The 25,641-nt window shown below is 53.8% G+C and overlaps 1 protein-coding gene across 6 annotated transcripts; it reads right to left on the bottom strand.

Moving 5' to 3' along the window:
- Nucleotides 1-4,961: 4,961 nt before the first annotated feature.
- Nucleotides 4,962-18,099, bottom strand: SEMA6C (semaphorin 6C). 6 transcript variants are annotated; one of them, XM_036118686.2, is made up of 20 exons: nt 17,846-18,099; nt 15,713-15,762; nt 13,863-14,028; nt 12,273-12,387; nt 11,911-11,974; nt 11,699-11,755; nt 11,262-11,363; nt 10,941-11,031; nt 10,637-10,756; nt 10,379-10,467; nt 9,798-10,015; nt 9,392-9,523; nt 8,955-9,107; nt 8,541-8,714; nt 8,108-8,254; nt 7,757-7,834; nt 7,569-7,624; nt 7,354-7,398; nt 6,883-6,978; nt 4,962-6,486 (listed from the first exon to the last, which is right to left on the bottom strand). In XM_036118686.2, the coding sequence occupies exons 3-20, from the start codon at nt 13,972-13,974 to the stop codon at nt 5,438-5,440; spliced, it is 2,898 nt and encodes a 965-aa protein (XP_035974579.1). In that variant the 5' UTR covers nt 13,975-14,028; nt 15,713-15,762; nt 17,846-18,099; the 3' UTR covers nt 4,962-5,437. The 6 variants fall into 6 exon arrangements, with proteins under 6 accessions (XP_035974579.1, XP_077928584.1, XP_035974583.1 ...); XM_078072458.1 differs by lacking the exon at nt 6,883-6,978 and having other exon boundaries at nt 4,962-6,489; nt 17,842-18,099; XM_036118690.2 differs by lacking the exon at nt 6,883-6,978 and having other exon boundaries at nt 4,962-6,489.
- Between the last annotated feature and the right edge of the window lie 7,542 nt (nt 18,100-25,641).

The following is a 25,641-nucleotide window of genomic DNA, read 5'->3' as shown; positions in this document are numbered from 1 at the left end:
TGTTAAGACTATAGGGGATACCTTAAAAAAAAAATGGAACTGGGTAACTGGGAAATTAATAGTAATGCCCAGTAGACAATTTAAGTATACGTGTTATAAAAATGTTTTTGGGGGGCACCTGGGTGGCTCATTCGGTTAAGTGTCTGCCTTCGAATCAGGTCATGATCCCGGGGTCCTGGGATTGAGCCCCATTATGGGCTCTCTGCTCAGCAGTGAGTCTGCTTCTCCATCTCCGTGATCTCGCTCACTTTCGCTCTCTCTCAAATAAATAGTTTTTTAAAAAAATGTTTTCTTAAGAAAAAGACTGTAGGGGCGCCTGGGTGGCTCAGTCGTTAGGCGTCTGCCTTTGGCTTGGGTCATGATCCCAGGGTCCTGGGATCAAGCCCTGCATTGGGCTCCCTGCTCAGCAGGAAGCCTGCTTCTCCCTCTCCCACTACCCCTGCTTGTGTTCCCTCTCTTGCTGTGTCTTTCTCTGTCAAATAAATAAATAAAATCTTTTAAAAAGAGAAAAGAAAAGAAGAAGACTGTAAAGGACCCCTGAGCAAGATGTGGGGCTGCACTCTGCTTCCATAACCAGTCCTAAAGTTTAAGGAAGTTCTTACTGTAAAGGAAAGTGATATTTGAGGAGCCAGTATTATAAATAATAACAGTAGCTTCTATGCCTAAAGAGTTTGTTTTTTTTTTAAGATTTTATTTATTTATTTGACAGAGAGACACAGCGAGAGAGGGAACACAAGCAGGGGGAGTGGGAGAGGGAGAAGCAGGCTTCCCACCGAGCAGGAAGCCCGATGCGGGGCTCGATCCCAGGACTCTGGGATCATGACCTGAGCCGAAGGCAGACGCTTAACGACTGAGCCACCCAGGCGCCCCAAGAGTTTTTTTTTTAATATTTTATTTATTTATTTGAGAGAAAGATCACGAGCAGGGGGGAGGGGTAGAGGGACAAGCAGACTCCCCGCCGAGCGGAGAGATCGAGCCAATGTGGGGCTCGATCCCAGGACCCTGAGATCATGACCTGAGCCGAAGGCAGACGTTCAACCAACTGAGCCACCCAGGCGTCCCTTGTTGTTTTTTTTTAAGTAAGCTCTTCACCTAATGTGGGATTTGAACTCATGACCCAAGATCAAGAGTCACATGCTCTACTGACTGAGCCAGCCAGGTGCCCCTCTATGCATTAAAGTTTTGTTATATGTCTGGCATTGAGCTCAGCATTTTACATACACACAAACATACCTATCCTGCAAGGTATGTATTATCTTCAGACTATAGATTAAACACACACACACACACACACACACACACACATACACACACACACACACACAAACAGGTTGTGACTGCCCAGAGTCCCTCAGCTTAAAAAAAAAAAAATTGTTCTTTCTAAAACTACAGTTTCTACACAGTTTTTGGTGTTCTTTCTGCTGTAGTTTGTCTTTTAATCAGAATATGATCTTACTTGACTTTGGGCAGGTAGTTAAGAAACTGGGGTGACATAACTTCAAGCAGCTTTTTTGCAAACTCCTCAAAGTCAGTTTTGCTCCAAAACTAATTCAGGAGGCATCTCCACAAAGTTGCTGGCCAGCAATACTTGAGGAAGGAGAGTCAAAGATAACCTCTTGCAGAGAATGGATGCAGTCTTCAGCTCTAGGTATTCTGGATAGCTTCTGTCTTCCCTTCCAGATTATTCTCCTCCCTCTAAATCTTTTTCTCTATCCTGGGAGCTAACCTGCATGAATTTCATCAATGGGCTCCCTGCACTTTGGGCTTCCACTTTGATTCAGCCAATAGGGGGCTCTGGCAGGAGGAGACTGGAGGGAGATCCGAAAAAACTGAAATCAGTATATGGATTTCCCAGGTTCCATTCCTTGGAGTCCCCAGGGCCTAGCTGTATCCTTTGATTAAAGGTCACTGCTCCTCTCAATGCAGCCTCTCCTTCCAGTTCCAAATAACCCATTATCTCCCTTTGTCTTTTCAGGCCTAAGGCTCTTACTCACCTTCAGTTACTGACCTATCCTTTGCCCACACTTTTTAAAATCAGCCCTTCATTATTTTGAGCATGTTGTCTATTTCCTATTGGGACCCTAATACATGTGTGGTAAAGGTAGGCAATCTTTTGGATTCATGGGCTTCATATTTTATCCATGTACTTCAACCTTACTCTTATATATGTAACCTTAAATTCTTATAAGTCAACATATCTGAAGGTCAACTACTGGATTAAGTAGCAGAAAGTGACTCATACCTGTATGGTTCCCAAGTGTGGGGTGGTGACATCAAGGAGACAGAAATCTGAGAGACAAGAATCGCTCAGGCTCCTGTGACTTCGCTCCTAAAGAACCCAAGACACTGAACAGCTTTTCGAGCTTGTGACTGTGGAAGCTTCTGTGTTTCAGATCCCCAAAGTCTTACACAAGCTGAGGGAATCTGCCCACTGGGGCCGTGGTTTCTCCATAACCTCCCAGGATGCCTCTGAGAAATCAGCTTAGAAATCCCTCAGGGTGAGGACTTTATCCTCTTGTTGGCACATGCTGGTTTTTCTAAAGACAAAGTTTGAACTAATAATTTAAAAAAAGTATCAACAGTATCCTTAAGTATTTAAGTATCCTTAAATTAAGGGCTCATGTTTATCCCTCTGTTGTCAGGGACAGTAATTTCTTTGAATTCATTCCCTTAGTTTATTATTCACTACTCTCTACCAGGATAAAGTATTTCATGAGTATTATTGAATTGCATACTTCATAGTAGTCTACTTTATTTTGGGCAAATAACCTTTTCCCACAAAGCACTTAATTTAAACCTATATATTTATATGCTGCTTTATAACCTCCTATTGGCATATATCCTTTACATGCTTTAAAAAAGAAATTGAGGCACAGAGAGGTTAGTCACGCACAGAACTATTAAGTGGCAGAGTCCAAGGACTGTTGCGATCACTGCAACACAGCTGCTTTCACTAGACCTGAGAAGGTTCTGAGAGTCCAGCTTAGGCTGTCTTGGCTAGAGAAGTCGCCATACTTTGTAAATGAACACCCTTCTTGATTAAAATGAAACCAGGACTTTAACCTGTAAATTGCTGTTGTCTGCACAGAGTCACAAGATTAACTTCTTTTGAGTCTGCATTTAAACCTAAAGATCATTTACCCCTTTGTCGTGACCACCTTCAGGGCAAGAAGGGAAGTATTTGTGAGACTTGTCCCTCAGAAGGCTGAGAAACGCTGCAGCCCTAACATTTTTCTTTGTTTTTTGTTTTGTTTTGTTTTAAAGAGTTTATCCATTTATTTGACAGAGAGAGACACAGCGAGAGAGGGAACACAAGCAGGGGGAGTGAGAGAGGAAGAAGCAGGCTTCCTGCTGAGCAGGGAGCCCGATGTGGGGCTCGATCCCAGGACTCTGGGATCACGACCTGAGCCAAAGGCAGACGCTTAACAACTGAGCCACCCAGGCGCTCCCCTAACGTTTTTCTTTGTCCTGGCTTTAACACCTTGGTTTGAAGAGGATAATGAAGTCAGGTGATTAGAAAGTTGCTCCATTCCTTCCTTGCTCTCCTTCACTATCTAGAAAACTAGCAATGGTTTTAAAGCATCTTGGTTTAAGTAAGACATCTGAAGAGGGGAAAACTAAGACCTAAAGGATCTCTCCAACCTGGGGAAACAAGCTCCAAGCAGAGGGTAGCCTGGGGAACAAATTTGGCAGAACAGGTGTGAGGAAAATTCGGAGAGCGACTTTTAAAAAACCTTGAGGGTAAAATCTATAAATGAAGATTGTAAGGATACAAAAGGAAACAGATTGCTTGGCAGATCGCAAAGTTAGGACACCTAAGCATGGGTTTGGAGGAACCGACATCTCACAAGGTACCATGCTTTCTCCTTTAAAAGCATTTTTACATATAATTACTTGAGCCTCTCAAACAACCCCATTTTTCAGATGAGGAAATTGAGACTTAGGGCAAAATTCTGACTTGTCAGGATTACAGGTAATAAGGGCGGAGCTAGACACAATCACGGTTCTTCACCAAATTGTTCTCAGCGGTTTCCCGCTCAAGGCAGTCCGGTGGCGAACCGGGAAAGGGACTGCCAAGGCTTCCTTAGCTGCAGGGCTTGGGCCGGCCTCCAGGCGGCGCCAGTGGAACGGCGGCCTAGGGCTCCAACTGAGCGGATACTCCGGCCACGCGCCGGTAAAGACCCGGACTTGTAAATCCCAAAAGCAGCCACCGCCCGCGCGAGGCTTTAAGTGTCCTTAAGCTCGAGGTAGCGGGCGGGGCAGAAGGTCCTGTCCGCCCCTCCCATTGGTCCCCGGGATAACAGACAGGTATCTTCAGCCAGCTCCGGCCGGAGGAACGACGGAACAGGCACCCGCTAGCTGATCCTCGGAGCGCGGGGCTGGAGCGCCGCCCGAGACTCCGAGACAAGAGGTTACGCATGCGTGCGAGGAAACACGCCCTCCTACACCCCCTCCCGCTCTGAGAAAGGGAATTAACTGCTCCTTAGGGAACTGGCAAGGGTAGCCCCTACCACCAACAGGGCTGAATCCTTTGCTGTTCTTTGCAGCCTACCCATCGTGCGACCCACTCTCTCCAAATTCTTTAGGACAAGATTTCCTGTTGTGAAACTTAAATCACTTGCGCTGCAGCTTCATTTTATTTCTCAAAAAATACCCTCCCCCCACCCCCACGGAACAGGCTATGAAAACATCCTTGATCCAGAAACGAGCTCCGGTGCCCTCCCCACCCCACCTAAGTTCTGCCGTGGGTCTCCTGGGCCCTGGTTCATCTCCACACACCCATTTCTTCGCTTGCCTCCTTCAGGAAACCTTTCCTGATTAACCCCGGTGGGACCGCAGCCATCCCAATTACTCGGGAGAGAGTGCAAGGCCAAGACGAAGGCAGAGATTCGGGGGCAGAGGCGCCTAGCGAGCGGACCGGTTCCCGCCCCGCCCCCTCCGCTAGGAAAGTCAGGCACGGCTCGGGGACACAGCTGTATTGGGAAGCGGAGGCTCCTACACAGTAGGAGGAGGCACGTCTCGGGAGGCCCGAGGACTCTGTACACAACGCGCGCGCGGCCCCAGCCCCGTCGGTCTGTCCGTCCGCCCTGCGGCCCGCCCGCGGCCCAGTCTATGGAGGAAGCCCGGAGGGGCGAGTTAAGGCAGCTTGGCTGAGGGAGGGGGGAGTGGGAGTGCGCCAGTTCCCCCCCGAAAAGCTGGCTCACTGAGGGGGCGAGCTTCTCACCTCCCACTCCTCTCTCGAGGACAGGGGGAAAAGACAGTCAATAAATAAACCCGAGGCGGGCTGGGACCCCGGGAGACTCTCAGAGTCCAGGAAGGCTGGAGGTGTGGAACACGGAGAGAGGGAGGGGATCTGTCCTTGGAGATGCGTCCATGCTCTTGGCCTTTGAGGGCACGGGCCTCAAGGGCGCCATTGGAGGACATGGCGCAGCTCCCTTTAAAAGTTAAAATGGCTGCCGTTGGGGAGAGCCGGCTGGGAGGAGGGTGAGACGAGAGGAGGCTTCGGGGGCAGCTGGGGCTTCTCGACGTCCACCCTCTTCAGAGCGCGGCCCCGATACCCCTCCGGCCGGCCCAGGTACAGGAGATGTCTCCCGGGACCCCCGCAGTACCTGGAAGGGCCCCCCGAGGGGACCCGAGTGAGCAGGGCGGGGGGTGCACGGTGCGTGGGGAAGGGCATCCTCCGGCTGCTCCCGACCCCTAGCCGGGGAGCGGGGCCGGAGAGCGCGGGCCGGATGGAGGGCGCCGCGCACTTCCCCTCGGGGGGCACGTCCAGCCTCAGCGGCGGACCACACTCCCGGGGGAGGAGGCTGGAGCCCGCAAAGAGGGCGGGCGTGGGGGTGGGGACCGGCTCCGGCGGGAGCGCCCGCGAGGTAAAGGCCGCCACGGCCGGGGGCTCGGCCCCCTTCCTGGGCGGCTGCGGGCCGTGCAGGTAGCGCAGCAGTTCCTCCAGGGTGGTGACTTCCACGGCCTGCCCGGGACAGCCCGGCGGTGGCGGCCTCACCAGCACGCGCGGCGCGGGGCCGCCCGCTGCGTTTCCGCCCCGCGCGCGGCCGGGGCCCTCCTTGGCGTTGTTCCCGTTCTGGTTCCACTCCCAGGGGCCCCCAGCGTGGCGGAGGTGCTTGACCGGCAGCTCGGGCGTGGACTCCGGCGTGGGCAGGCAGGCCAGCTCCGGCGGGGCTACGCCCTCGGGGGGCGGCAGGAAGGTGGTGTAGAGCTGGGACGGCTGCGCCCCGTCTCCGTCCTTGCACGGCGGCAGCTCTGGGCCCGCACCGTGCAGCCGGGCCAAGCTGCGAAGGGAGAGAGGGCGCGGGAGCCCCGGCGTCTCGACGTCCTTGCTCCGACGTCTGTGGGCTCGGCGACAAGCGCAGGAGACCAGGAGGCCGGAGACTGAGGCGCCCAGGGCGAAGGCTGCAGCAGCACAGGCCAGGAGGAGTGTGATGGGGACGGAGAGGGAGGCTGAGGCTGGGGGGAGGTCCCGGCGCACGCCTGCTGACCGAGAGGGAGGAGGGAGGCTCAGCCAAGGTAGGGAGGCATGGGAGGGCAAGTTCGAGTTTCTCCTCTCTGCTGCTCAGCTTCACCCCAGCACAGGCTGATTGTCCTCAGAATGACCTCCCCTGCCCTCAACACACACAGTCAGCCCAGCACAGCACACTAGACCTCACACACAGTCCCCAGCCCAGCTCCGGCCCCTGTAGCCATGCCGAGAGCGAGTGCCAAACTCTGCCAGTGCAGAAGGCCGTGGGTCCGAGATGCCCAGCTCTGGGGAGGGGAGGCTCCAAACAGGCATTAGTGAGCACCAAACACGTCAGGGAGGGGCTTAGAATTCTTCCAGACTCAGCAGCCCCACACTTCACTCCTATCCCTCCCAGCCAGCCCCCTTACCCTGAGTGTGAGCTCCAAGAGTGGAAGACTGGGGCCAGGGGTGGGCATCACTGGGGGGGCTGGGGGTCTCAGGGGAAGGGCCAGGACCCAGAAGCACTGGTGACAGAGACCAGGTCAGAGCCAGTGAGGCTCCTGTCTTCCACCTCTGACACCCGTTCGGTAGGTCCTCCCCACCCCGCCCCCACTTTGGAACCCAAAGGTCCAGAACTCCAGCCTCTACTTTCCTCTGGAGGGTGGGGGAAGGCTCACCATGCAGGACATTCTTCCATCTTTTTTTGTTTTTGTTTTTTTCAAAAACTATTTATTAAGCACCCTACTGTGTGCCAAGCACTGGCTATATGCGGGGTATCTGGAGGATGCTAACCCTCTTCTGAGACTCAGTGTGTGCAGTGTCTGCTGCTGCCGTGGGGCACAGACTTGGGGGAGCGTGGGCCGAGCAAGGGAAGATGGCGTTGGGATAGGCAGACTCACCATAAGCAGAATCGCCTGTGCCAGACTGACTCCCAGTAGCTCCGTCTATGAAGAAGGGGGACAGAGGGTGACGATGGAGGCAGGGGGAGCTTCAGGAAGAGCCGAAGGGGGCGACTGTGCCACGGAAGTACGGACACCCACACCTGGGATGGTAGCTGATGGCCGTCAGAGGTGCGTGCAGCTGCGGCCACAGCTGCCCCTGCCCCTCCGTTTACCTTGGCAGTCACTGTGCTCCATGGATTCCTGGTTCCCAGCTGGATCCACATCAGTCCTAGGACAGCGGTGGAGGTGGCTTAGTGCAGTCATACATCTTGCCCCCAGCCCCCACCCCGGCCCTCAGCTTCCTCTGCTAGCGGTGCGGACAGAGCTTTCTCCTCAGGAGATCTGGGGGCCCCTCACTTACCCACCAGGTCCCCTGATATCCACACAGCCTCTGGAGCTGTGCCATCCACAGTATGGGTCCTGAGAAGCCAGACAGCTCCTGCGGAAAACGGAGTCATGTGAGGCTCTCCACTCTAATCACATCCCATGGCCCTGCCCTTCCAGCTCTCACCCTGGCCTGCAGGAGGCCCCTAGCCCAATAGTGCCATCCTGTGCTATCCCAATTCCTATTCTAGGCCCTGGTCACTGCCCACCTGCAGAGTGCTTGGGGCAGCCCTCCCTCCCGCCAGCCCCTGCATTTCCCGGCCGCCCCCCACGCCTGTGTTCTTGTGCTCCTGCTGGCCCAGGCAGGTCTGCCCTCGGCCCGTCTCACCTCCGACAGGCCCCGTGCCGGGCACACCGGCTGAGAGGGAGGTAGATGATGCAGCCAGAAAAAGCCACAAAGAGCCTGTGACCTTCAGTGTCCAGCTCCAGCCCTATGACCCGCCGTGCTGTCTGGGCGGCCCGCTTCCCACGGCACCTAGGGTGAGGCCAGAAGGACTCAGGGATGGGGCAGGGGAGGCTTCGTTCTCCCTGGGTCAGTTAAAGAACAGAAGGTGGGGAGGCACACAAGCACTGACTACAGCTCATAGGGCTGCCCTAGCACACCAGTCTAGCTTCTTGCCAAACCCCTCTCCCCTACAGCTTCGGCCATCAGAAGCCAGTGGAGTTCCCACCCCATCCTCACATCCCCACCTACCACCTCACTTCCCATTCCTGCTCTGCAGGTGGTTGGGGGGGCGGTGACTGCCAGACCAAGGCCTCACCTGGAGGGGCTGTAGGCATTGATTTCTTCCAACAGGATGGGCTCACGTCTGCCAGATGGCCCCCCTGGGGGCAGCACCTTCAGCACGGTCCCATCGTTGGAGCCCAGGAACAGGACTGTGGTGTTGCCGTAGGGACCAGCCCTACCATCCACAGCTAACTGGGTCAGTAGCGCCCTGGGGGAATAGGCCTCGGTCAGGGCCACCTGACTGGTGGAAGCTGGAGTGTCTCAAGGACAGCCCATGTATCCTGGGTCCTTCCCCCAGCCCAGAGTTTCCTTCTTACCTCTCTCCCTCCACGTTCATAGGTCCTTCCTCCCAATATGACTTACCTTGTGAGGTCAGAGAAGGAGAGTGGCTGGGGCGTGGGGCGTGGGGTGTGGGGCGTGGGCAGTAGTTGTCTTTTTAGTAGCATACCTGCTGGTGAGGGTGAGCAGAGGTTGATGGGTGGCAGGTGGCACGGCGGGGTCCAGCAGTGGGTGAGCCTTGATGAAGGTCAGGACGTCATCGGGGAGGTCTCGAGAAGAGGGGAACAAGGCAGCCACACCTACTCCTGCACAGGATCCTGGCCTGGTAGGTGCGTGGGAAGGGACAGTGTTAGGACAGGGAGCCAGGGCTTAGTTAGGCTCCGTGCCCCCCACTAACTGCTCTCAAACACGATTGGTAACCCTTGCCCTCCCCCTTCACACAGACGTTCACACTACCGCTTGCCCCTTCTCTACAGCTCACCAGTCCCACGCCAACCCACTGAGCCCCCTCCCCAGAATCCCATAGACCCGCTCTTCATAATCCCATGTGGGAACACACCGCTTGCTTCTGCCCCCCCGCCCAAAACCCACTCCCATCCTGGGTACCTGGGGGATGGAACCCTGTCCTCAGACACAGGTGTCCAGGCCCCATCCAGACTCCTCTGCTCCTTGAACTTGCCCTCAAACCCACGCTCGATATCATCCAGGTAGAAGGCACAGACCGCAGAGCCAGGGATGCTGAAGGAGCCAGAGAAAGATGTGGGCTAGGTGTTGGAAGGGCTAGCACAGCTCCTCCCAGGTGAGACACGGCAGCTACCCTTAAGTACCATATTAGGGGGTGGAGCCTGAGAGGGCGAGGCAGCCCCTGGGGGCCATGCTGGGAGAAGAAAGAGCAGAACAGCAAACTGGCTTTGAAGGGAGTTTCCCCTCACTATAGGGGCTTTGAGAGGGGAGCTTGGACGCTGGTGGGATAAGGGACAGATTGGAGCACACTGGTTAGTCTAGTACTAACCTATTGGTCTGGGTGGTGAAGACCCCAAAGAGAGCAGAGCGGCCATACAAGTCCACAGGCCCAGTTAAGGCCTGTAAGACGTCAAAATAGAAGGTAGAGTCCCCAGGGACAGAGCAGTTGAGCCTCAGCTTCAGGAAGGATGTCCAGTGGCGGTCCAAGGCCCGAGGCGAGCCACCCATGTCACGCTTACACACACGGGCCACTCGGGAGAACTGTACCTGGGGGAGGAGAGGAGGGTGCGGGGTGGGGGGGGATGCGGAGAACAGTGAGGCCCTCAGGGCAAGCGGAGCATGGTGGGGGGAGGTGGGGGGGGACTCTGGAGCGCTGGAGCACCAAGGGACAAACGCCAGGGCCACAGCAAAGGAAGGGTATAGTGTGGTAGATCGGACTGGGTCAAGGATGAGGGACACAGCAGGATGGATGTGGGGGCAGAGGGTTGGGGGCTACTCCCAAGTTGGGGCTCAGAGTCCAGGGGATTGTGTGGTGGACATTAGGGCCACGAGCTCTCCCCTGACTCTGACTGGTTCCCCAGGATCAGGCAGAACCCTCTAGCTACCCACCCCTGGTGCCCACCTCCTTACCCTTCCCAGCCGGGCATCCTCCACAGAGACCTCTCGGAAGAAGAAGTAGACATGGTCTCCATGCTCCAAGGCGTGGACAAAGTGTGGCTCTGAAAGGGGAGAGACAGGAGATGGTATGCTCAGAAACTCCCGGCCCCACCCAGCCTCTTGCCTTTGCATACATGCACAGTACCACCGCCATCTGCCCGCTCCCTGCTACAGTCCTCCCCCTGCACCTCCTCCCCAAGAGCAGCCTCCCTCCCCCAGGCCCGCCCTGACCTCTGAGCCACTTGGAGTCGTACTTGGCGGAGCGGAGTGGGGGCTGAGGCCCAAGGCTTCTGTAGACCACAGCATCACTGGCCTGGAAATCCGCGGCTGTGGCTGAGTAAAGGCTGCCCTCTGGAGGGGTGGGTAGGGTGGGGTCAGGGGAGGGCCCAAGGATCTGGCTCTTCTCCGGCCTCCTAGCCCCTGCCTCCCTCAGCCTGGCCCCGCCCCCTACCTCAACCCTCCACTCGGAAGCGTGGGCAAAGACCAAAGGCTAAGGTGCGAGCCCCCTTCCGCCACAGGCCTGCTCCTCACACACCTGCAAAGACAGCCACGTTGGACTGGGCGGCATCAAAGGGGCATCGGGCCTGCCCACTCAGCTCTTCACCCTCCTGCTGCAGCGACGTTACCTGGAGGCAGAGGGAGCAGGGTCTTGGGGTCCTTGGAGTCTTGGAGCCTGGCTCCATAGCCCACTCCCTCACGTCCCCTTGCCTCTTTCCCCCACCCCTTCTGGACCCTTGCACTCGGCACTCCCGTTCCTCCACCCTGGCCGGCCCGTCCCCACCAAACTGGTTGCCCATCTTGGGTTCTCTTCCCACTCCCATCCTGACCCCGCTGCCACCTGCCTCTGCCTTCGTACCCCGTAGCTGCGGCACACGGGGCTGAATGAGTTTGTTCCACAGGCAAGGAGTGTCTGGGAGTCCCAGGGAACGAGAACACGAATGTAGTTGTGGCACTCGTCCTAGAGAATCCAAAATTCTAGGTCAGTGACAGGAGTCCCTACGAGTGGGACAGGGGGCACGGGGAATAAGGCTCCCACCCTGGAGCCAGTCAGAGCAATGTGGGGTAAAGTCCCAAGTAAGCTATTCACTGCCCTGCAACCTCGGGCAAATTCTTTGGCCTGTTGGAGTCTCACTTTTCCCTGAAGGCAAGTGAAAATTATTCATCCCCTTTCCTGCACATTCCTCCTGTGGTCTGAGATGGAAGTGGGTGGGAAAGTGGGCACAGTGGAGGACCGCTTGGACAGAGCCTGGAGGCGGGAAATTCTCCCCTCGAAATTCTCATCCCACTCCTCACCGTCAGCTTCCCCCGCACAGCACAGTTCTCCATGTCTTGACTCCGCCATGTTAGATACTGAGGGGAGAAGTAGAGGAGGGAACATCGTGGGCAACCTGGATGCCCCCTCACATTATGGCTCCTTTTGGATTCCTCTTCCCACCCACTGGACCCCCACCAGACCTTTCCCAGCCTCATTTCCATGCCTGCACCTCCTCCCACACACCCCTCACCTTGTTGGGCACCAGCCCCTCCCCTTCTTCCTGGGCTTGAAGATCGAAGGAGAAAACGTGATCCCTGAAGGGGCAGGTAAGGAGGGATCAGAGCCAAGCAAGCCAAGGCACCCCACCTGAGCTCCTTAGCGCCCACCCTGCTCAGGTTCAGCAGCTCAGAGACAAACAGTGCAGACCTCCTGCCCTCTATCATCCCCCTTACTCCATGCCTTGGCATTTGTGCTCTGGGTCCAAGCATGTCCATGTCCCATGGCTTATACACCTGCATGTGTCCCCTGCAAGATGCTGCAGTGGCCATGTAGGTCCCATGTCTGCCCAGGAGCATGCATGTCGGGCCCACAACTGTGCCACGGTCAGTTTACCGGGCAGCCACTAGCAAGGTCCGGTTCAAGGTCAGGAATCTCTGAAAGTCCAGCCCAAGTTCTGCAACCACAGCATCATCCTCCAGGCCCCGGAACCAGGATAATGGGGAAGTACCTAGAAGACACAGAGAGGTGGGTGCTGAGGGCCAGCCAAACACCACACACTCCCTCAATACCCTTTCCAACCAGATGAAGCCCCGCAATGGACATCGTGGATGAGCGAGATGAGTTGTGAGGTATTAGTAAAGCTGTTGATACAACTACGAATAAAATAACGTCTGAGCACTTAACTTCTGCCAACCACTGTGTTCGCACTTGAGAAGCATTGCCGCGTTTGATACAGCCCTATGAGGGAAGTACTACTAGTGGCCCCATTTTACAGATGAGCAGCCTGTGGCTTCAAGCCATTAAAGCATTTGCATAGCTCATTTAGCTTGGAAGTGGCCGGCACCGGGATTCAGATCCAGGTCTGTCTGACTGCAGAGCTGAACTCAGTCCCCTTCTCGGAAGCACGGTGGGGCAAGTGCTCCCCTTTCATTCCCACATCGTACGCTGTCCTGTCTGGAGCACTTTCTCCATTTCTCCCAGCCCTCGAGGTTCTCTGGAGGCCACCTCAGGCCTCCCCGCTTCCCGCCTCCTCTGACCGACTCCGGCGTCCACTGGCCCGACCGTGGCAGCCACAATCGCCAGCAGTCCGAGGGAGCTCAGAGCTCAGGACAGGTGTTCCAACGTTCGGACGGGGCTTAGGCTGGCGTCCGGCACGTGTCAGTGCGATTCTTCTTTTTTTTTTTTTAAAGATTTTATTTATTTGACAGAAACACAGGGAGAGAGGGAACACGAGCAGGGGGAGTGGGAGAGGGAGAAGCAGGCTTCCCGCTGAGCAGGGAGCCCGATGTGGGGCTCGATCCCAGGACCCTGGGATCATGACCTGAGCCAAAGGCATATACTTAACCAACTGAGCCACCCAGGCGCCCCAGTAAGTGCGATTCTTATCCCCCAACACTTACTCCCAGTGACCCAAGTGCAGTTCTTTCATCCTTAGAATATTCTAAATCCTACCTTAATAACAGGAACCTGCAAACAGATGAAGTTCTTTTCTTCTCAGAAAAAAAGTGGGTTTATGGTGTCCCTCAGAGTGGGACCTCGGCTTAGTTGTGGTCAAATGGTGGAGAGGGAGGTAAGAGGTGTGGGGCACCACTGAACCAGCCCGAGCCTTCGTGGTGTAACTAATAATAATAGCGAACACACAGAAAACACTGACTGTGGGCCAGACAGTGTTCTCGGCACTTTCCGTGGGTGACCTCACTTAATCCCTACATAAGCCTAATGAGGTAGAATGCTCTTTGTTATCCTCATTTTGCAGATGAGGAGACTGAGGCGAAGAAAGGTGAACCGACTCAGCCGAGGTCCTGCAGCTCCCGAGCAGCTTGGCCGGGATTCAAGCCGGCTAAGGTGTGGTCTGGCCGCGTCTGCCTCAGAGTGAAGAAAGCGGGCCCAGCAGGGAGGCGCCACCCGCACCTCCCCTCCCCTCCCCTCCCGTGCCTCCCGAGCTCACACAACGGGGGCGGGGGGGGGGGGGGGGGCACTCACCTTGCAGGTCAGAGGTCAGCAGAGGGAGGGGGTCCTGGGGAAAGGCAGCCCACGTGTGGGGGAGTGACAGCAGCAGCAGGAGCAAGGGCATCAAGTGGGGGGCACGGGGCATCCTGTGCGGGGCAGCTCAGGCCCCAGGGGGTGCCCCCTCACCCATATGCCGGCCCTGAAAGGAGACAGAGAAAAGTCGGGGACGGGGCCCAATCCTGCACCCTCAGCGCCGGCAGGCTGCTCCCCTGATCTATCCCCAGAAGACCCTGCGGGCTGGGGGAAACAACGCTCTCTGGCACTGCCTCGGTGCCCCCAGCTGTCGCTGTCGCTCAGGGCCTTTCCCCCTCCAGCTGGCCCAAACTGGCTGACCCCAGGTAAGGACAGGACACACCCGCTCCCCTGCCAAGCCTTCTCACTCGGCCTCTTCTCTCCTGACTGGGCCTGGGACATTCGGTAGCTGACACCGCCTGGCCCCCTCTTGCTAACCCCTTCTCAGTTATAATTAGACACCGAAGCCTTAAAATTATAAATAGTGACCCCCCTGGCACTGGGAGCAGGAAGAGGGCACCATGTCTGCCTCCCCCTCCCGCACAGACCCCCACGGCACCCTGGGAGCCGTGCAGGCGCTGTGCCCGGGCAGAGGCAGCTGCGAGGAAGCATCACCCCCTCTAGGGCTGAGGAAGCCCGGAGTGGGGGGAGGAAGCCTAGGGGTCGTTGTCCTGGTCTAAGTTCATGCTTCCAGGGACCTTGCCATTGCTAGGGAGAAGCTGGGTAGGGAGGGGAGTCGGGGAGGGGGCTGCCTTAGCCAAAAATGAATCTGCATCAAAGCCAGATCAGAGGCTAAATTTAGCTCTGGCTGCAGCTGTCTGCCCGACCACTGTGCCCCCTCCCAGCCTCTCTAGCCCCCTGGTCCCTCCCTGGCTCCGAAGAACCTGTGCTGTACTTGATGAGGAAGAGCAGAACCACCCCTATGAGGAGCCAGGGACGGAACTGGCTACACTGGTGAGGAGAAATGGCTGAACACGTATATCCCTCTTTCCCTTCCTTCCCTCTATGGGCTGCCTCAAAATGGAAATATAAATAATTCAACGACAGGCAGGCAACGGTAGCCCAAAGTCCAGGAAAAGATGGATATGGTGGAAGGGATGTGAGACAGCCTTCCTTCCCACCAATCAGCACCACCACCCACCCCCAGCTGACCCTGGGTGGAACCCCAGTGGGAGGTGGACACCAGCTTCCTGCCCTCTTTCCCCTCAAATTGAGGTGAGGGGCTGAAGAGCTCCCGAAATCAGGGCAGGAAGGGTGAGAATCCTTCCTTTCTGTGAACAGACAGCTATTCTTCACCAATCCTTACGTGCTCTTCCCACCACGTCCCCTAAAGAAGTGACCCTGGGCTTCCAGGCCCAGCCCATTCCATCTCCCCAATTCCACTCTTGGAGCCAGGACCCAAGTGTACCCCACCCCCAATCCAGCGTCACTGGTGGGGAGGCTGACGTCAGATGGGGTCCCGAGAGGGCTGGAGGAGGGGAAGGGGTAAGAACACCTAATGATGACCCCCTCCCCAGGGGCAGAGCAGTCAGCTAACTAACGACCCCCTGGTGCTGAAAGGCCAAGCCTCCCTAACACCGCTCCCCCCCCCCGCCCCCCCAGTTTCCGGATGCTGTTGCTCCCAAGGGAAGAGAAAGGGACACAGCCGGTCTCCTATCCTCCCCCTCCAAGTTGCCCTGGGCAACTGGTATCTTCACCCAGGAAACAACTTTGGTCTCTGGCAAGTGGGGAGAACAGCCAGACCCTCTTCCTGCTCCCAGGCCATGCCAGCTTCCATCTCCTGCCCTCAGGAGCTGCTGCCCTTTCCTTACCTGGGGTGGTGACTCCTGTGGGGGTTTGAGGGGGATAGGAGACCTCGGACCTGATGGAAGAAGGGACAGGAGGGAAGAGGCTTCGTTACACCTCCTTACCACATCCCTTAAAAGTAAATGTGAAAATTCAGGAGAAGTCTACTGAGGCTAGGGAAGGGGACATGCTGCCCTGTAAGAGGGTGTGTGTGTGTGTGTGTGTGTGTGTGTGTGTGTGTGTGTGTGTGGCGGGGGGGGGGGGGTTGACATTGAGCTTGATTACAAAGGTGCTGGCCGCTCCATGCCTAAAGATGTGAGGGCAGGGGCTGGGGCTGGCCCCTAGCCAGAAACTCCTGGAACTGCAGGACCAGTCTTGGGGGAAATGTTGACTGGGATTGTTTGTGGGGGCATGATGACCACTCCCACATTAAAACCCTGAGAATCCAGCAGCCTTGTTAGCAAAAGCGCCCTAGCTGGGGACAATAGAGGCTAATTTGCATCTCATTTACATGCTCTTCATTTCTAGGCAAAATGCTCTGATAGCAAGCACCCCAGCCCCTTCCTTCTTCCCTGAGAGAGCAGGTCCTGCCTCCCTCCGACCCAATGTCTCTGCACCCCACCCCCCAACTTAGACTGGATTAGTCCAGCCTCTGAAAACACTTGGTTGGCCTTTGCATTGGCCCCCTAGACTTAAGTATGATATATCTTTAAGAGGGCTTCCCGTATCTGTTTTTGGAGGAGCAGCATCTAAGCAGTCCCCATCCCACCCCGGGGCCTGGGGAAAGGCTTACTCTGCTGGGACCAATCCCAGCTGCATAATTCCCCCCATCTGAAGCAAATGGGGGAGGCCTGGTCCTCTCTATCTCCCCCTCCAAGGTCCTCCCTTTGCTGGGAGAGGAAACAGCCCTTCTGCTCCTCCTGGCCCTTGCAGCCACCTCTGGGGAGTGGCCAGGTCATAGCCAGAGTCATAACCAGAGTCTAGGGGGGGCTGGGGAAGGGATGGAGAAGGGGAGACTGGACTGGGGACAATAGCAGGAAGCTCTCAGGCTGGTTGGCCGCCCCAGTCCACCTTCCTCTGGGGGAGCAGAGGAGAGGTAGAGGGGGTGAGGGGCGCGCCGAGAATCCTCGAGGAACAGGCTGAAGGCGCATTCCCTTCTCCAAGACATTTCCCCCACCCTCAGCCCCTGGCTCCTAACCTACCCTCCCTCCCACCCAGCCCCCAACGAGGATAATCCAGGTGTCTAGACCCTGGCATAAGGTGGGCCCAGGGCCAGGGGCTCGACGTGTCTCCCCTTCACTGGATCTGGGGCTCCGAGAGGGGCGGGTAGCAGAGTCTGGGCCGGGACCGGGTCCCAGAGCCACGTTAGCGGGAGGAGGGGCTGGAGGGGCCTGCAGGCGCAGGCAGAGTGGGGATGGGAGCGGGGGTTGGGGAGCGGGGGCGGGTCTCCGAGGCCAGAGAAGCAGGGCCAGAGGCTGGGAACCGACGAGGGCAGGCCTGGGGCCGGTGCTGAGCGGGGTCCGCGGGCTCAAGGTGCAGTCGCCAGCCAGGCTCTCGCCCTTCGGAGACCCCGGTCTAACAAAGCCCCGGGGCGAGAGGGGTGAAGGAAGGAGAAGGGCACGGGGGCTGTTGTTTCTCTGGGGCCCCCCTTCCGCGACTCTCTGCCCAAGCCAACCCCCTGAGAGGTCCTCAGACTCCCGTTTGCACAAGGACAGAGGCGCAGCCGTCACACCATAGTCAGGAACGACGCGTCCTCTTTCCCATCCCTGCAGGGACATCGAGAGGGTCCAGTTCTCCGCGGGTCTCAGAGCCTTAGTTTCCCTGCTGGGGAGTCAAGGGACCAGGTTTTCCACCTTCTGTACGGTGCGCGCCTCAAATAATCGCCTTTCGCGCTCCCCAACCCAGAGGACGCGACTCGGAGAAACCCGGTGGGAAGAGGCGCCCGGACCCTGCGCCCAACAGTGCATTGACGGGGTTCGGCCACGGTCCCCTCCTCCCTCCGTGCACCCCAACTCCTTGACCCTCTCCGTCAGGCAGGCACACAGCGCGCTGGCACCCTCCCTGGGTCCCTCTCGCACTTCGGAAGGTTGTCCCCAGCCTGCGGCGCCCCCGCTACTCCTCGCCTCCCTGCAACCCCATCCCCGCTCCGGGGTACTTGCTCCGAGATCCGGGTCAGCGGGACCGAGATCGCAGCGGGCTGGCAGCGGCCCCGCACCGCGCCGAGTTCGCAATCCGTGATTGGGGCTCTGGCGAGACGTGACGAGCGTCCGAATGGGATGGAGCTCGGATCCGACCTCCGGGGCGCAGTCGGGTCGGGCGAGCCCTGGGTCCCAGTCGCAGCCCCCACTCCCGCCGCGGCTCCGCGCAGGAAAACAATGCGACCGCCCGGGGCTCTGGGCCGGGCCCCAGCCGCCCCGCCCGCCTCCCGGCTGGCCCCGCCTCCAGCCCGCCTCTGGGTCACCGCAACCAATCCGGCTCTCGAAAGCTGGCTGGACACCGCCTTCTCGACACCTCTTCACCAATAGTCCCTCTTGGGGGCGGAGCGTCTGGAGCACCGCCCACCGAGAGGGCCAGGCCGGGAGGCTGAGCCTGAGACCAAAGCCAGGCGCGAGATGGAGAGACCCTCGGACAGTCGCTGAGACTCGGACAGAGGGGATCACATGCTTTAAAATGGAGAGGTCCTGGGGAGAAATCTCACACGAGAGGAAGGAAGAGAAGCTGGAAGGAGAGACAGACGGGAAACCCGGGGACCTCGGTTGGGCTGGGCTGTCAGAGCCGCGCGACTCTCCCTCCCTCCGTTCTCCCCAGGGGCTTTGGCTATCCCGCTTCCGCTTCCAGAGTCTCCCCCTTCAACCTCTACTCTGCCCCAACCCTCTGTCCCTCCTCTCTACTGTTTTTACCTCAACCTCCTTATTTCTGCCCACGTGCCTCCTCCCCATGTTCATCATGACCCCAATAAGGGAGGCCTAGCATACACTTGAGGGCTTGAGGCCTGGGAAAGGAAAGGAAGATGTCACCAGGAGGTTTTTCTTGTCCCCGTCGTCTCCTCCCCTCCCACCTCTGTCAGAGCAGGATGGGCATGGGCCACTAGGCCAGGAACTAGGGAGCCAGGAAGCCAGGGTGGCTGGCAGTCAGGCTGTTGGTTGATGGAAGAGGACAGGTGAGTGGGGCTCAAGCCAAAAGAGAGACGTGGAGATTGGGACAAACTGCCTCAGAGAATCACACAGAAAGAGGAGCAACATGGAGACTCCAAAGAGGGAAAGTGACCAGCTGTCCCAACCCCACATAGCCTTACTGGCCCCAAGACACAGGATTAGTGTTGTTCCACCTTTCTTTCTTTCTTTCTTTCTTTTCTTTCTTCTTTTTCTTTCTTTCTTTCTTTCTTTCTTTCCTTTCCTTTTTTTTTCAGATTTTATTTATTTATTTGACAGAGAGAGAGAGAGCGCGAGAGCGCGAGAGCAGTAACACAAGCAGGGGGAGTGGGAGAGGGAGAGGGAGAAGCAGGCCTCCCGCTGAGCAGGGAGCCCGATGCGGGGTTCAATGTGGGCTCGATCCCAGGACCCTGCGATCATGACCTGAGCCAAAGGCAGATGCTTAACGACTGAGCCATCCAGGCACCCCATTCCATCTTTCTTCAGAGGGCCCTGGACATTCCTTCAGACAGCAAAACTTCTCCTTCTCCATCTCCACCCTCCATAAAGACCCTTTGATTCTGGGAAGGTCAGCAGGGAGGAAGAATGAGACTACTTCAGACAGCACTTCTTGGCTCCCACCTTGGTATTGCTTGCTGAGATTTTTTCCCTGTGTGGGGGCTAGGACAAAAGACGTTCTCAAAATTCCCAGGATAGTGGGTGGCCTGGGAGACACTGGCATTCTTGGATAGTTTTATCTGAGTGGGCACCTCCTTTCCCCTACTCCCACATACTAGTTCCTGGGCTGGAGGAAAGGAGGGGCAGGGGTTTGCTACTTATGGCCAGTCTTTACTGAACTGAGATCAAGATGGGTAGCATCACTGACTGGGCTAAGCCTCACAACGAGTAAGCAAGAAATATAAACACACCACACACACACACACACACACACACACACACAGATGGAAGGCCAGTTGAACCAGTGAGACTAATCAGAAACAATAGAACAATACTTACACAAGGCTAATTACAGGGGGTCTTGGGTCCAAGGCAATTCGGTGTTTTAAAGGCTGTAAAGAGGTTTTGGGGAGAAAGACTTCAAAATATAAAGGCACTCAGAGGTCGAAAGAAATCTCCCCAGCTGTTAGCAAAGGACTTAGGTAATCAAATATGTGCTCATTAAATAGATTAGTGAATGGAGACTGAGGTATAATTTATTTAAAAAAATTTTTTTTAAAGATTTTATTTATTTATTTGACAGAGAGAGACAGCGAGAGAGGGAACACAAGCAGTGGGAGTGGGAGAGGGAGACGCAGGCTCTCTGCGGAGCAGGGAGCCCAATGCGGGGCTCGATCCCAGGACCCTGGGATCATGACCTGAGCCGAAGGCAGATGCTTAACAACTGAGCCACTCCAGTGCCCCAATTTATTTAAAATTTTAGGGCCCACCTAAAATATCAGTTCTATGCAATAAGTATTAAGCATTTACTTCAGGTACAATCCACTGTAGGATGTGGTCCCAGTCTTTAAAAAAAATGACCATCTACCATCCCACCAGGGCAGTCCCAGGAAGGAGAGCCCCGAGACCACCAGCCCATGACAGCCAAAACTCCAGCCAGCCAGCAAGTCACCAGGCACACAGTCTACACAAGTGATGACCATACACAAGACAATCCCTTTAAGTTTAAGAGAAGTAGCTATTCCACTAACTCATAGAAACAAACACAGAAAGGGGCGCCTGGGTGGCTCAGTCGGTTAAGTGTTTGACTTTAGCTCAGGTCATGATCTTGGGGTCCTGGGATGGAGCCCACATCATCAGGCTCCCTGCTCAGTGGGGAGCCCGCTTCTCCTTCTCCCCCTGCTTGTCCTTACTCTCTCTCTCAAATAAATAAAATATTTAAAAATAAAACAAAATCTTGAAAGAAAGATAAAAAGAAAAAATAAAATGGCCATTGGGGTGCTTGGCTGGCTCACTAGGTAGAACATGTGACTCTTGATCTTGCAGTTGTGGGTTCGAGCCCCATGTTGGGTTTAGAGATTACTTAAAAATAAAATCTTTTGGGGCACCTGGGTGGCTCAGTCGGTTAAGTGTCTGCCTTTGGCTCAGGTCATGATCCCAGGGTCCTGGGATCGAGCCCCACATCGGGCTCCCTGCTCCGCAGGAAGCCTGCTTCTCCCTCTCTCACTCCCCCTGCTTGTGTTCCTGCTCTGGCTATCTCTGTCTGTCAAATAAATAAAATCTTTTAAAAAAAATAAATAAATAAAATGCAATACCAAGTCTCAAAAGAAAGAAAGAAAGAAAGAAAGAAAGAAAGAAAGAAAGAAAGAAAGAAAGAAAGAAAGAAAGGAAAGAAAGAGAGAGCTACATTGAGTATAATTCCTAAATGAGAGAAAAGACAATGTTTTTCATGATGACTGCAGGGAAAGATGTTGGATACATTTTATCATGGTGAATGGGAGAATTTTGGTGGGAGTTGGCTTGGTGTTAGAGAAAGGAGAAAATGTTCCAAAGAGTAACATAGCTTAAACAAAAGTTTGTACTTGGTAAGCATTGAGCCTGAAGCATGGATAGCAAAAGGCCGGGTATCACTAACATAAGAAAGACAGTAGTTACAAGCAGAGGAAAGGGAAAAGGGAGACAAATTATGGAAGGCCTGGAATTCTTAAGTGAGTAGGTTAAAATAATCTGACAGGAATAGGATGTTATTTTAAGTTCTCAAATAATGTTGTTATTTGTCAAAATGTTTTATTTTAGCAAGAAGACAAGGAAACCTACTAGCAAGAAAATAAGGGGTTCAAAGATGAGGGGAAAGAGGCAGTCAGGTAAGGATGGTGGCACTGGGTATGCAAAGAAATGGATGAACTCCTTCAAAGGACAAATCCTACTCCTCAGCGTCTTGTGGAGAAAATCCCACAGTCCCACAGATTGGAGACTTTAATAAATCCAGGATCTCCAAGCATGGAAAATCACCCTCTCCCAATCATTAAAAGTAGCTATTTCAGACTTCCACCTCATTCCTCAAGTTTCTCTCCTCACTACTTCCTCGCATATCTCAGCAGAACCCACATGCATCGTCAGAGAAAACAGTAGTAATGTGAGAATTCCACCAACTTCTTGGGCCCTCTCCAGATGTACTTCACTGCATCCTCACATCTCTGTCATCCTAGTAGATGAGGCACCCATATTGGCTGTCCAAGGTTCACCTTCCCACGTTACCATAAGCTCCATGCACACAGGGCCTAGCAAGGCTGTCTTGCTTGTCTCTGTATACTTTGCACTTAGCACAGGGCCTGGCACGTAGCAGCAGTTAACTGTTAACACACTGGTTGCCTAAATCTGTCCCATCTCTTACTTAGGGGCCTTATTCCACATGTCTTCAAATCCTTTCTCCTTCATTTTTAGAAAAGATTTTTATTTACTTTTTTTTTATAATAACAGTTTTGTAGCATTATTTTCTTTTCTTTTTTTTTTTAAGATTTATTTATTTATTTGAGAGAGCGAGAATGAGAGAGAGAGAGAGTACATGAGAGGCGGGAGGGTTAGAGGGAGAAGCAGGCTCCTCGCTGAGCAGGGAGCCCGATGCGGGACTCGATCCAGAGACTCCAAGATCATGACCTGAGCCAAAGGCAGTTGCTTAACCAACTGAGCCACTCAGGCGCCCCTTTTATTAACTTATTTGAGAGAGAGAGAGCACGCGCAGGGGCAGGAGCAGAGGGAGAGGGACAAGCAGACCCCATCCTGAGCCCAACTCGGGCTCAATCTCAGGACCCTGAGATCATGACCTGAGCTGAAACAAAAGTCAGATGCTTAACCGACTGAGCCACCCAGGCGCCCCTTTCTCCTTCATTTTTAACCTTTCCTTTTTCTGCTGACATTTTCCCCTCAGTATCTACACATGCTCAAGGATTTCATGTGATTAAAAAAAAAAATTCTCAACTTTCCCTTGATCCTTGTCTGTATTTAGCTATCACTCAGTTTCTTACCTTCACAGCTAAACTGTAGAGCCACCTATACTCACTGCATTTCCCTATTCTCATTTTCTCAATCATCTTATTTTTTTTTTAAAGATTTTATTTATTTATTAGAGAGAATGAGATAGAGCATGAGAGGGGGGAGGGTCAAAGGGAGCAGGGAGCCCAATGCAGGACTCGATCCAGGGACTCCAGGATCATGACCTGAGCCGAAGGCAGTTGCTTAACCAACTGAGCCACCCAGGCGCCCTCAATCATCTTATTTTTTACCCCCATTAATCCACTGAGATTGTTCCCATCAAGGCCCTTAATGACCTCCGTGTCACATTCAGTGAACAGCTCTTCAGTCTTTATCCTTTTGCCCTCTTTATGGCATTTTACCCTCTTAACCCCTCCTTCCTTGAAATGCTCTCCTCTTTTGGCTCCTGAGTACTTTCTCTTGACAGAAACTAGGGGCTTAATAAATATATATTTTTAATTAAAAAAAATTTTTTAAGGATTTATTTACTCACTTTAGAGAGTGAAAGCACAAGCGGGAGGGGTTGGGGGGGGCAGAGAATCTCAAGCAGACCGCGCTGAGCAGAGCCTGAGGCGGGGCTCAATGCCATGACCCTGAGATCATGACCTGAGTGGAAACCAAGAGTCAGATGCTTAACCAACTGCACCACCCAGGTGCCCCAATATATATTATTTAAATGAATGAATGACTTCACTTCTATTACTATGACCTCTCTTTCTCAGCCTTCTCTGACCTCTCCTTAAATGTTGCTGTTCCCTAGGGTTGTGTCCTTAGTCACCTCTTCTTGCTCTACACATTCTCATTGGTCAAGATAACCCACACCAAACGTTACAATAATGACTTATGTGGGGCACCTGGGTGGCTCAGTCAATTAAGTGTCGGACTCTTGGTTTCAGCTCAGGTCATGATGTCAGGATCGTGAAATCGAACCACACGATGGGCTCTGCGCTCAGCATGGAGTCTGCTGAAGATTCTCTCCCTCCCTCTCCTTTTGCCCTTCTCCCTGCTCACACTCTTTCTCTAAAATAAATAAATAAAATCTTTAAAAAAATAATGACTTATGTGCTGTTCCTCATAAAATCTAGCTATTCAACCTGGGTCTTTCCCCTAAGCTCTAAACTCACTTTTACAACCGCTTATTGGATATTTCCATTTGGATTTTCCATATGTTTTTACCACTCAGTGTAAAGACAGGAAGCTTGTCTTTTATCTTTGTATTTCCAGCACTTAGTCATAATGCCTGGCATTTGGTGAGTGGAGGAAGAAAAAAATGCATCAAAGATGTGAACTACTTCCAGCTATGTCAGGTTGAAGTCTTGCTTGACTGCTTCAAATGACACTGAACTTTCTCTTCCTAAAATGATTCGAGAGTACTGAGCTTAACCATGGTGCAACCTCAGCTAAACAGAAGCATAGGAATGTTCCCTTCTGCATTTTGTCCCAGATAACTGAAGTTTATCCAATTGAGTGCAAAACATTTTCATTTTAACTGTTTCAAATAGGGATTATTCCAAAAGGTATTGTTAATTTCCTGTGGATTAGATAGTGGGAAGAGTGTGACTGGGTCACTAAGACCTAGAGTGAGCTGTGGAGCATGACTTTGGATAAATCACTTCTCTCTAAGGCTGAGTCTGCCATCTGTGAGTGGTCACTTTCCCTGCTTGCCCACCTCACACTATCAAGTAAAGTGATGCAGGAGAAATGTTTGGTAAATCCAAAAATGTTTCACACATTTAAGATGCCATCACTCAACCAGTTGTTTCCTTACTCAGAGGAAGCGCTGCAAACTTAATTGTACAGGAAAACAGTGAGGACAGCAAAGTCTAGAATATACATGCTTAATACTGTGCGCTTCTCTTCTATATATGGCCACAAATGCTAGTTTTCATTTGTCTCCTTTTTTGTTTTCCTAGTCCCCTCTTTTGATCTGTGTGAATTTTCTTTTTTTTTTTTTTAAGATTTATTTATTTATTTGAGAGAGAGAGATAATGAGCGGGGGGAGGGGCAGAGAGAGAAGCAGACTCCCCAAGCAGGGAGCCAGACATGGGGCTCGATCCTAGGACCCTGGGATCATGACCTGAGCCAAAGGCAGAAGCTTAACCGACTGAGCCACCCAGGCGCCCCAATCTGTGTGAATTTTCATTGTTATCAGTGCTCTTGCTTCTAAAAGCTCCTCTTTCCTCTTTTAATTTGCTGCTGATTATATGCTGTGGGTTCGGAGGTTATTCAAAATGGGTATAGATTAAGAGAAAATAAAAGAAACACTTGCCCGTGAGTGAATTAAATGCACAATACTACACGTGACTGTTATGTTGCTACTACGTTCCCCTTATCTCCTAGTTCTTGGGTGGGTTTTGAATTTATTCTTTCAGCCAATATTGATTCAGCAGAGTGTGTGCCAGGCACGCTGCGGGCTCTAAGGCGTCATCCCCGCCCTCATGGAGTTTACAGGCTAGTGGGGATGCGGTTGATAAAAGCACAAATTACAGTGAAGGGGGCCACACTCTAAGAGGGAGGTATACAGTTCTAAAGGACTATATATCAGAGGGGTCTAATGTGGTTTAGGGACTCATGATGGCTCCACAGATTTGACTATCCAGCTGAGACTGAAGGCTGAGTAGGAAGAGAAGAGGTGTGTGTGGGAAGAGTTCCAGGCAGAGAAACAAGAAGTAGGAAAGTCTAGAACACAGGACAAGGTGGAAGGAGAGGGACAGCAACCACACAGGGTGAGCACTGGAGGAACTGAGAGAATTGCAACACAGCTCCGATACAAGGGGCAGATATTGCTGAGGACAAGGAGCAGACCCGAGGAGAAGCTGGGGAGGTCAGTGCAT

The sequence above is a fragment of the Halichoerus grypus genome, chromosome 5 (assembly GCF_964656455.1).
Source record: "Halichoerus grypus chromosome 5, mHalGry1.hap1.1, whole genome shotgun sequence".
Lineage (NCBI taxonomy): Eukaryota > Metazoa > Chordata > Mammalia > Carnivora > Phocidae > Halichoerus > Halichoerus grypus.
This window is presented reverse-complemented; position numbering and strand designations above follow the sequence as displayed.

What these genes read in the sequence shown, in the direction of transcription:
- SEMA6C (XM_036118686.2), bottom strand. Translation starts at nt 13,974, where the DNA reads ATGCCCCGTGCCCCCCACTTGATGCCCTTGCTCCTGCTGCTGCTGTCA. An exon ending in GCTGACCTCTGACCTGCAAG is followed by an intron (nt 12,388 to 13,862) that starts GTGAGTGCCCCC and finishes TGTGTCTTCTAG; the next exon opens with GTACTTCCCCATTATCCTGG. An exon ending in ACCTTGCTAGTGGCTGCCCG is followed by an intron (nt 11,975 to 12,272) that starts GTAAACTGACCG and finishes CTGCCCCTTCAG; the next exon opens with GGATCACGTTTTCTCCTTCG.